Genomic DNA, 12,178 nt, shown 5'->3' with positions numbered 1-12,178 from the left:
AGTTTCAGTCCTTTTAATCCTTTTGCAATTTTAAATAAATTTTAAAGAGGCTGTTTTTTTTTCCAATTTGTTTAAGTTCAAATTGTAATGCTAGAGAAGAAGGCAAAGGGCTTGATTGGCAGTAGGCTGCTCAAGACCTTCTGATCTACTAAAACTCTTTATTAATCTTGTACATTCTTTACTGTATTCCTGTCTTTCCTCTGAAACTGTAGACATAGACAGATGTGTCATATCCAAGTGGTGTTGATGGGAAAGAACGACCCTTAGGTATTTGTTGTTAATTTCTTATTCCAGTTTTCACTGTTTTCATCAGTCATTGGCATATTATTGGCTGAAGCAGTTTAGGAAATATGCACAAACTGCAGGGAGCTGTCAGATTCATGGGAAATAAAGGGTGATACTTAGCAGAGAGGCATTCATGAGTACTGAGAGTAAATCTCTTTTTCCAGTGTTGCAGACTCCTGAAGAGGACCAGTGGCTGGGATCCTGGGTTAAAATTTGATGTATGTTTAATTTGATGTATACTTACTTGAAACGTGATCCAGGAAAAAATATGATGGGTGCTGAACTGTCAATATATGATTGGTGAAGTAATTTTATTATTCATTTATATATTTAAATTTAACCAGCAAGTACTCTGCTGGTCAAGATAAGTATCCAAAAAATAACATTTAGCTTATTCTGGAAAAGTATTTGCATGAAGAAATATGAAAATGGAGAGAAAAAAATACGTTAACTATCCAGACAATGATACAGGGAACTAAGTATAATGATATTTTAAAAAGCCAATATTCTTTAAAAAGAACAGTCTGACTTTGAGAAGAGTCAATACTGGGAAGGCTTTTTAGTAATGGCCTAGATACTTTTGGTGGGATGGTTGAAAGGGAAGTGTCTTTGAGAACCCAGATCTTTTGGATGTTTTCATGGGTTTTTTCAATCGCTCATGTTGCAGTTTTGCTTACAATCATCTGAAGCTTTGAAAATCATTGCAAGGTGCTGAGACTTGATTTTTCCATTCAACTTCCATTTCACAGAGTTCAAAATGATGACAGAGTTGTTAAGACAGAAAGTAGTCTTTGTTTTGGTTTTTTCCCAACTGTTTGGACAGTAAGTGGTGTGTTTTTCTGTCTGTTATTCTGCAGTTGTGAAACATCATGGTAACAATTCACCAATTAACAAAGTAGAAATATGATTGTGAATGAAATTGTCTTTTACATGACCTTGCATTAAGAGCAGTTGTTTTTTTTCTCTAGAGTGCTGTGAACCAAAATGGAGGTTCTACCCTCATGTAACTTCAGTGGTAGTTAAATAAACCTAGAGGCTTCCTACCTAGACAAACTCTTTGAGATTTCTTGATGGGATTTCAAGAACAGATGCCATTTAAATTGCATCAACATGTTCCATAGGAAATCTCCATTTGACAAGAACATATTTCTGCTTCTCTGAAGTTTATACACAGTATTAGTAATAGTTTTCATAGACTCAGATGTGAGGGATCCTAGGTGTTTTGGCTTGCTAAACCACAACAATTCAAGTTTCTGATGTTGATTCAGCTTGGTATCAGTTGGCCACTTGTTTACATTAACCTGGACCTTGGTGACAAGAAGAGAGAAATGTCTATAATTTTTCCTTAGAAAGGCCTTGGAAACATATGGAGAAACAGCTCCTGGCAGAGCTTGTGGACAGCTTTCACAAATAAAAGCCTGTGTACTTTGCCTACATACCTTCTGCAGTATTTATGGCTACTCTGCTTCATTAAGTGCTTGTGGAAAATACTGCCCTTACAAAAACATAGGGTTTTATCTTAATTGCCCAAGTTGGAAGAATGAAATACTCAACACAGTGTATAAAGAGACTAGAAGTTTGGGCAACCATTAACTTCACTTTAAAGGAAATAGATAAGAAGTTAGAGGATTACTACTGCATAAATAATGTGAAATTAAATTTGGCTTGTTTCTGTCCATGGTTTTTGTTCAAACACTTTCTGAGTTATATGTATGTGTTGATTGTAGATCTAAAACCTCCAGTAAACTGCTGGTAGTTCTGTAATCTTTTCCTACTCTTTAGGTAAATAATGAGAAATTATATCAAGTCTCAGGTTTTTCTGGTTTTTTTTGGGTTTTTTTTTTTAAGTCTTAATCTTAGTTTAAAGAACAAAACAGGCCAATTATAGTACAGGTTTCCACAGAGAAGTAAGTTTTAAAAATTAAATGCTTTGGATACTTTAATTTCTAAGAAACATGAAAAAACAAAAGGGAAAATGGTTGTGTTTCCTTAGAAGAAAAACATAAACCATGGAAATCAATAAATGAACAAAAGAAGCTGCAGGTACATGTGTAGTAAATGATCATTGGTATTGCAGGAAACCTTACTCTCCCAGTAACAAATAGGTAGTGTCCTGCTGATTGATCTACAGTAAGAAGTCCAAGTTGCTTAATTGTGTGGAAGCATGAGTGTTGCTTTTAATTCTATTTTTAGACCTCACTTAGCTTGGAAGCCTGTCACACTGCATTTGAAGTTGCTAAAGGTATTCCTTTAGGAGGTAATTTGAAGGGGAAAAATGAACCTGTGTATAATCATGAGGAATGCATACAATGCTCTTGAATCTTAATAACCAACTCCTTGTAATAGGAGCTGAATCTGTTGCTAAATGCTTTTCTTTCTGAGCTTTGACCAGCACCCACATTTTCCCCCGCTCTAATTTCTTGGTTTTAATTCTTGCTTTAGAACTGATGACATAACTGGGAGACTGTATAGCTGTGTCATGGAGGAAAGGCAAAATCTCCTTCTCATTCTGTCCATACAGAATCAGGCAGAAGATTTACCACAATTTTTTCTTAGTGTGCATTTGTTAGGACCTTGTGGCACAGCTAGCTGTGAGGATTCAAAGAGTACCATGTATGTGACTTTTGTTTATTTATATATTTCAATCACTTTTATCTTTGAAAAGCCCTGGTGCCTGTTAAAAGGCTTTAACTTGCAGGCAGAGGTGGTTGGTTTGAATTGCAAAGCCTCTCCTGCCTCATGCTGCACTCTTCTCCCAAACTCTTTGTGGTGGTGGTAGGATACTTGGTTAGACTTAGAAGCTCAGGGGCCCCTTCTGCAGAACATTCACTGTTTCAATAATTAGCAATGACTTTGTTAGTAATGTACAGATTGTGTGACAACAGCTAATAAAACCTGGAAATAGACATTCCTCTCCTTGTTAGTCCTTCTAACAACTGTAGGAATTATTTAGTATAATGAACATATTCTCAGCAACAGGTGTAGTTTTTCAAATTAATTCTACTCATTTGTTTCTGTGACCTTTATCTGAAAGGTAATCCTTATTTGCATTTTTAATTTGGGTAATGTGAAGTCTGTTACTGGGGAGAAATAAGAAAGGATGGAAAATAAGGACATAGGAAACACCTGCAGGTTTGTTTTTTCTTTTCTTTTTTTTTTTCCCCAAAAGAAGCTTAAGATATTATTTACAGCTAGTGTTCTGTTGTTTGTAGCCAGAGTAATAAATTAGATACTTTGATGTGTGCAGAGGAGTATGGAATCTTTGTGCCTTGTGAGAGCTGGTCATAAATCACATCAGTTGGGAGGGTGGTTCAGGATCTGAGTGTTGGAGCTGGAACAGAGCAGTGGAAATGCATTGAATTGAATCTACGGTTACACAGAGCGAAACCTTCTCAGATTTATTGACTTTTTGTTCTTGATCATGGACTGTTTCAAGTAAACATGTTTACATCCAGTTCCTCATGCACCTAGATAAACAGTACTGAGTTCAAGGTGAAATACTACAGTTGTTAATAGCTCTCAGGATTGAATAGAAGTATATCACATGAGGATTTTGCAAGTTCCATTCTTGTTGCTGCCTTGAAGTGTAATAAAATTTGGCTGGCATAATGTATGTTTTTACATATGACAACATTTTAGATAATTCCTAGATTTTGAAGTTTACTTCTATCAGACCTGCATGTAAAAGTAATGTCACATAGTTGAAACACTTCCCCTCCACCACCCCCAAGCACCTTTCAAATCAAAGGAGATGGAGCAGTTTTAAATGCAGCTTTGCACACACATCCATGCTGTCCAAATGGGTGCTAGGCTAGGCTCCATTGCTGGTATTTCCTTGCATTGTGCTGTTGCCAGGTGAAGCTCAGAGTCTGGATGGTGAAGTTTTGGAGGTCCTTTTCTGCCAGTACCCCCACAAGGCAACTGCTGTCACATGAATGAGACTCATCTCAGGGATGGCAGCGTGCTAAACTGCTGCAGGAGGAGCAAGCTGAATGGTTTCATAGCCTTAAAATGTTTCTTTCTGAAGTTGCTGGGTTTTGCTGCAGATAGAAACTAAGTTACTGTGATTGCCAGAATTGTGCAATAATATTTCTTGATGCAACTTGTGAGATTGCTTCCTGTAATGGTTGCTAAATTCAAGATAAAATAATTTTTTAACAACACAGGTAATAGCCTCAGTGTTCAAGTGTATGGTTTAGAGCTTGATATAACAATGAGCAAAAAAATAGCTGGATTTGGTTGCAATGTTATTTTCGTGTTGCTCAGTTGTTTTATTTGCATTCAGTCTTTCTATCCCTTTTTGAGAATTTATCCTGTTTAGTTTTGTTTACAGGTGAGAGGTTAAATGTAAGTGGGATCCAGTAAATATCAAAACTCTCTGTTCTAGGGTGCTGCTAGAGGATGGAAAAACTAGTGTAGGTTTTGACATTCTCCTGGCAAACTTCTTGCATGATTCAGGAATGAAGCCAAGTGCCTTCAAAGCATGAGAGATGTACACCTAAGTGCCTTCAGGGTATGCAGAAGTTCAGGAATAGGTCACTAGTGGTGACTTGGCATGATATCCGGCATATGCATGTGAAAGGAGGAGTATTTTTGAAATATTATCAGTGCTATTTCTTGCTAGGGGATGGGGATTGAAAACAATTTATTTTCTTTGAGTGTTAGATTTTTAAACAAATAAAATTTTTAAATAAATGAGAAGAAACAGTAGGAATTTGAACCGCTCTCAGATTTGGGAAGCTATTTGTTGATGTGAAATACCTTCCATGTGTTCCCATTCATGTTCCTATAAAGCAGATGCTTTATTGTTCCTAAACTTTTGTGGTGCTTTTGTTCCTTAGTACAGACTTCATAGGCCTGCTGTTCTCAGGGTTCCCCCTAAGGTGTGAGCCCCTGCAGCCCAGAGTGTGAGAAGTGTGCATGAATGTGTGGCAGGCTGGGGGCTGGCTTGCCCTTTGGGCAGGTAGGAGCTGTGGGATTGCATTTCCCTCAGGCACAGAAGGTTGCAGAGCCCAGTCCACAGCGTCCTGGGGGAGTTCTCCATGAGTGGGCACCTGTGTGGTTGCTCTGCAGGAGGACTTCAGGCAGCTGAGAAAATTTTGCCTGCAACATGGAACTATTTTCTTTCTAAATATAGAACAGTCACTTCTATTTTCATTATAAATTTGATAAAATAATAAAGTGGAACGAGATTTGGCATATAAAATACTCTATCTCCGTATATGTAGGTGCATGTGTTGTAAGTCTTTGATGTTTTTACAAGACAAAAAAGTTAAAGACAGGTTATTTAAAAATATGTAGCAATTCATTGCATTGTGTTTGAGGTAAAAACCCCTCTTGATGCATGTAGTGTTAGAAAGCACCCTTGCACAAGTTAGAGGAAACCCTGGAATTTTACCCATTTTCCACTCCTCCTGTGAAAACATGTCAGATTCCTTCGGATCTGTAAAAGGTCATAAACAAAATTAAGAAAATGTGCTTCAGCAGAGCTGAAAGAATGGTTGCAGACAATCACTGCTTAGGTTTCAGTTTACTGTGAAGTAGAATTAAAATGTTTTTATTAAAAAAAAAGTTCTTTTAGGAATAGCCAAACTGAATTTTTGCACCTTGTCAATATAGGATTGGAGCTTATCCCTGTGGTAGAGCTTCTAATTGGGACTGTTCTCCTTTACCATCTTTTTGTGAAGGATGGCCAGTCTGTGAAAAGGAAATGGAAAGATGGGCTTTGTAAAAATCATAATAGAACATACAACCTTATTTTCAAGGCTGAAAATGGCCTCAAAAACCTGTTGTTCTGGGGGTAGTTCCTCTCTCTAAATCCTCTGAAGCAGGTCTGTGTCTTTCAGATGTGCTATAACATAATATATCTGTTTCAGTTAAGACTGTTTAGTTTTAGTCTTCAAAACCCTATTAATTTGGTTGCTTGTTCAAGATGGAACCTGTTCTCTGTATTTCTTTCATGTGAACTAAAGTAAACTACTACTTTGACTATTGATTTAAATTTGCTTCGGATACTTGAAAATTTAGAATACCTTTTAATTTCTTTTAAGTTTTATATATGTAGGCGTGACATTGCAGGGTTTTTTGGATTTTTTTTTCAGCAGAGGTCAGAATCATTTTGGTAGGGGATAATCTCATCTACATGAGATTGTGTAAGCTGAAAAGACATAGCAAGCAATTGAGGAAAGAGATGAGAGTATTGGAGTAGGGAAGGCCACCTCTCGAGTCATCACAATCATCTGGGAGGTAGCAGAGCATAACTTCAGCCATACTGCATTTTCCATCACCTAAGACATTTGGCCTTTCATGTCAATACCCTTTAAGTAGTTTTCTCTGTGTGGCTCAATTATACCTGCAATACCAAAATTGACACATGCTGGCTTGGGAAGACTTAGTCTGACCAATTTAGCTAATTAAGGACTCCTACTCATGCCAATTCACTATACATGCTGCTAAAGTAGTATATGACTGTTTAATGTGTTACTGTTACTCTTTCTCCATGTATTTTCCTAAATCTACAGCTAGTCATCAAAACCTTAATAGCACTAAAGATGAAGGATTCTTCTTGACATTTGCTTTATATAGAGGCTTGCATCTTAGCAGTTAATTTTAAATAAAAAGTATTTTTATTTTAGATACTAATTATAAATAATGGGAAATTGTTTTCTAATGTGTTTTTTTATTTCCTACCTTTAAATTTATTCTGAAAACCAGTGGGACATTTGGCCCAAAGTTTAGTAGACACCATGTTGTGTTCTCATGGAAACATCTGATTAACTACATGGAGCTAACAGTTTAAGTCAATTTGTAATACATTTGAATGTGATTAGTAAGTAACATAAACATCCAGAAAGAAAAGTAAATAATTGCATTATTTCCTTTTTATTTTCCTTTATGTAAACACCAAAACTTGCGAATGACAACAAATCCTCTGGTGTAGCTCTGGTGTGACTTACCTTTCACTAAGGGAAGACTGTATATTGGATTTGTGAGAAACATGTTTTGGTTTCATTGCCCTGTCCTTTGGCCTGTTGTGGGCAGCCTGGTGGCTTGGTGGATGGCCCATACCCATCAGGTGTGTGTGGTTTCTGCAGGTGTGGGCACAGCCCCGTGTTCCGCTGCCGGGAGATGTCGGGCCGGGCCCTTGTTCCCTTCCTCGTGGCCACTGAGGTTCCGCACACGGCGCTGACCCTGCTGCGGGGGCTCCCGGACTCTGCTGCTCCTGGCATCAGGCAGAACGCTGTTCATGGAACCCTGCTGCAAGTAAGCTTGTTTTGCATTCGTTTGTTTTTGTTTTGTGAGGCTTTTGAATCTCTTTTTTTACTGTTGGGGTTTTTAAAAAAGTTCTTGGTCATACTTGACAGCCAGATAACATACCATGAGTTGTGCTTAACATTCACACGTTGTCAAAACATAGATGAAGACTGCTTTTGAGTTTATTCTGTCAGATGATAAATATGGAATGCACATTTCAGCTGTCATTTGAAGGCAGTAAGCTGTAAGTAGTAACATTTACATTTCATATAATGTTTCATCTCCAGAGATTAAAGTGCTTTAAGAGCAAATACCCCTATCTGAATGTATTTACAGAGAGATCTGTGTGACTTGCCCAAAATCACTGAGCACATCTGAGGCAAAGCTGAACTCCATGCACCAATAGCATTGTATATATATTCAGACTTGCTACTTGACCCACAAAATTATTTATCACTTCATTTGCTTTTCCTGCTACACCAACATCTTTCTGTCAGTGTGCTGTACAAGTTGTGGTAAGCTTTATACTCTTGACTTCTGGAAACATTCTGGAGAACAGCTCACTTATCAGAAATTTCTTCATTCTCCATATATCATTCCCCTGGTTTATGGCAGTCAGTTCCCCATGTTTCATTTTCAAGCTATCATGGTAATAAGTTACTGATTTTTATTGCCTGTTTTTCACAAGCAACCCTCCAACAAAGCCATATTGTACACGATCAGCTCTGTTGGGCTGTCTTAGTTGGCAAGCTTTCTAGGGACATATTCCTGCTGTAAGCTCTGTGCTGGGGTGTGTATGGTTGTTTTGATTTGGTTTTTAATTGTATCTTTTCAGGCATATTATCTCCCTTTAAAATCAAGACTTGCAGGACATCTAAGAAATGGGTGAAGTCCCTCTAGGGCTCTTCATGTCAATTTTACCTGTAAAGGGTTTCAGGCAGTTTATCTGGATTTGAATAATGGTTGGTCACAGTAAAGGGTTTTGAAGGGTATGGGATGGGCTCCTGCTCTGGAAAGCAGTTGATGCTCCTGATACATGCAGGGGACACATGCTGTGTCTGTATGGGAAGGGGGGGATTGCCATCCTCACATTGGCTGGCAGCCCTGCTGTGTCACAGCTCCTGAAGTGTTAGGAAGAGAGGGTTGTTCCAACAGTGAGAATGAAATGCTTTCTCAATCCAGAATGATTATAACTACTCATGAGGGTATGGACTGGCAGTAGTGTATAGAGTTTATTGCCTTCTTTTCAGTTACCTGGAGGAAAAAAATATAATAAAATATAATAATAATGAAGGGTAGATATGAAAGAGCCCAAAGGATGATCTAGTTTTTTTTTTACTTCATTGTTGCTAATGTGATCTTATGCATAGCTGTAAGGGGCTTTCCACACCTATGAGGTGGGAGATATTCCCAGAGTTTTAACCTGATTTTTCATCAGGTTTGTGCAGCTGCTAGGAGCTATTACTTCAATTTGTACTGCACAAGGAGAGACCATGCTGTCAGAGAATTCTTCCAAAAAATGTCAGTTGTACCATAACAGTTCAGTGGTTTGGTTTCTCACATTTGTCTTGGGCTTTGCTGTTATTGCTTATGAATCAAGGGTACTCAAAATATCTATTTAATGCTTAATTTAATTTAGTGTATGGCTGACTATCTGTTGCTAGTTTAAAATAAGAAAACATTCAGAAAAAATACTTTAGGGTGGTAAAGATGTGCAAAAAATGGAGGCAAGGCAGTGGTGTTTGTTGTAGCTCCAAATTACCAATGCCAGGTATTTTAACCTGTAGTTAGCTTGCACCTCTGGTAGGCAGTACAAAGAGGAAAGTATTGTGACTTTTTAGGGGTTGCTGGATGCCTGGCTTCAGTTTTCTTTTTATCAGTGTTAATTGGGACTTGCAAATCTGGTGGTAAGGCTTATTGAAATGTAGAAATATGTTATGGGGACTATTGGTTAAAGCACTATTTCTCAGGAGGCTTACTTGAAGAGATGGTGATCTGGCAGTGCTCAGAACTGTTTGCACTGCTTTTCCATGACACAATGGAGGATTTATCATCCTCCTTGATATAAAACCAAGACAAAAATCTCTACTAAAAAGCACAAATCTGTACAAAACTCAATAAAGTATACATTTTCCAGCAATACAAGGCCAATATCCTGTGAAAATGGAATTCAGTAATTTGATTTGTTCAGTCACATGAGAAGCTACTAGGTTCATTGCTCAAGTTTTGTATTTCAGTATTCATATACTGTCAATTCTGAAAAGGAAGACTGGAATTATTCAGAATTAGGTGGCAGTGCCAGATGTAGTAAATCGTGAAGGTATATTTCAGTTATGCTTCAGAGTTATGTAATTTATAGAAATATCATTCAAAAACAGTTCAGCATGTAGTGCTTGTCCAGACATGGCTTGGTTTTCAAAATGCTGGGATTGCCAAGAAGTGCTTTTTGACAGTGGATGTAGATGTGTTGTGTTTAACTTGAGACCTCTGCATTATGTGAAAACATGTCTTTTTCTCCATAGTGTTTTAACTGTGACTCAGTTTGCAGAAGAATATGAATGTCCATGAGGATAAAATAATGTTATGCTTTACAGGTTTTACAGAATTATTCTTTTCAAGAATTATGTAAGGGGGTGCTGCTGTTCTGTGACACTTGGGGAGCTGATGATATTCAAGAAGCAGTTCTGCATCATAAGCAAATGCACTGACTTAAATAAGGCAACCAAAAAATCTTTTCTGTGCTTAATGTTTCCTTTATGAGTACAGTTTCTGCTTTGCTCCATAAACCAAACTGGCATGGGTTGGGGGAAGGAAATAAAGTTTCTAATTCACAAGAAATTGCAGACATTTTGTACTAGCTGTCTTGAATAAGGAAATCTTTCTGGCTTGTTTTGTTTTAAGATCTCAGCTTTTTAGCTGATCAGCTGAAAGGAAAAGCTCATCCAGAGCTTTATGTAGGGACTTCTGGAAGAGTATCAAAATTTGACTAGGGAAGCCTAAAGGCTTGAGTATCTTTGACTTTTAGTAGTTGCCAAGGAACTTACAAATATTTGGGAAGTTGTGAGGTTTCCTTATCAGAGGATCAAATGTCTTTTGACCTTCTCCCTCTTTTGGATTGGAATTTCTGCAGTATATATTCAATCTTACCAGAAAAAAAAATGAGACATTTAGAATGAGCCAGGCAAGGCTGCCTTTTACCTTCACATCCTCACTCAGTCATTCCTTGGGTGTGACTGAGTTCCAGCAGAGCTCCTCACCTTGTTTCCTCTGCTGCTTTTATCAGGAAGTTGTCATCAGTGCTCTCTTGGAGGCCTCTGGATTGCTTGCATGGTGCTGTGTTGGTCACCCAGCAGCTGCCAGAGTGGCTGAAGCCCTCCATGAGGAGCAGGGCCTGGTGGCACAAGGCTGTTTCCTGTAGAAGCCCCTGTCCACTTGTCCTGCTTTGTTTGGCAGCTCATAGCAGACACCCCCTGCAGTGTCACCCCCAGTTCAGTTCTTATCTGTGAGCTCCCAGCTGGCTCATCACCCACCCCCAGGCAAAGCTCTGCCATTCCAGTTGTTCTGCCACAGAGAGGTCAACCCCCATCTTCTGATGTCTCCTACCTGTCCTTCCTAAAGGACCTGTGTCCCTCCATTGCCTTACCCCAAGCATGTCAGCTATTGTATCTTGCCTCTGTCATCCCAGCAGGATCACAGACTGCATCTGCACATGGACCTTTTAATTCCTCTAATTCTTTAAACCCTTCTCCACTTCTTCAAAGTGAAGAAAAGTTACAGGGACCCTATAAAGATTTGCCCAAAAAACAAGGCAGCACCTTTAATTCATCTGGCTGTGGGTTATTTATGATGATTAAAAAACCCTCCCAAATGCATAAACTTTCAGATTGGTTTGCCAGGGAAAGCAGATGTTAGACTTCAGCTTTTGTTTTTATCTTGAGAGAATCAGTTAACATGATTGATGCTGGATTTCAAAGCCTGTGTGATGTTCATAGATGGAGAATCCAGTTGTTTTTAGTACAGTGGAATAGCAATGGTATGACTGGAGCTTTCAGTCACAGTTCTGCACTCGTTAGTTTCCAGAAATCTTTTTCACATTTGTATACTGGAAAAATCTGTACTCCAATGAGAATGTATATACCCTTACATGCTGGTCATATCAAGAAGAATCCATTGGGCAGCTGCCATTAATCATGAGCAGACATAATTACTGTTAAGGTTTATTTGTTTTTCAAATGAATGAATCTGCACATCAATTGACTCATTATCTTGTATTTTATCAGTTTGATCTTCACATTCACTTTGGCAAGCTTACAGTTACATATTTTCAGAACACAGGGGATTAGGTCAATGAAAGTTATTAAAAGAGACATTGTTTTCATTAACTTGTCTGTGCCTTGTTCTGAAATGTTGAAGGTGCTGCCTTACTTTCTACATGCTGACAGTGTCTAGCTTGAGATTGGGATACACACCAGGACAAAAAAGTTTGCTTCTCTTATTTGGCCATTCTATTTGAAGAGCTTTTTGCAATGTCTTTGCGTTTTTTAAGCATGGATTAGGAGGAAGGAGGATTCAGTGACTTCTCCCTCATCACTTGCTGCTTATATATGGAGGGAACTATATGGCTTTGTCTGTGTGCCTC

At 38.3% G+C, this 12,178-nt stretch overlaps 1 protein-coding gene across 3 annotated transcripts in view; it reads left to right on the top strand.

The window, feature by feature from the left end:
* THADA (THADA armadillo repeat containing) overlaps window positions 1–12,178 on the top strand; it is a 153,162-nt gene that overhangs the window by 57,973 nt on the left and 83,011 nt on the right. For all 3 annotated transcript variants that reach the window (XM_071427312.1, XM_071427333.1, XM_071427323.1), the window contains exon 29: window positions 7,380–7,548. In XM_071427312.1, the coding sequence (XP_071283413.1) occupies window positions 7,380–7,548 (169 nt within the window). The remainder of the gene's footprint in view (window positions 1–7,379; window positions 7,549–12,178) is intronic.

Source organism: Agelaius tricolor, unplaced genomic scaffold (genome assembly GCF_023055355.1).
Source record: "Agelaius tricolor isolate 1412-34295 unplaced genomic scaffold, bAgeTri1.0.p SCAF_1, whole genome shotgun sequence".
Taxonomy (NCBI): Eukaryota; Metazoa; Chordata; class Aves; order Passeriformes; family Icteridae; genus Agelaius; species Agelaius tricolor.
The sequence above is the reverse complement of the archived record's forward strand: the minus strand, read 5'-3'. Positions and strand labels throughout refer to the sequence as shown.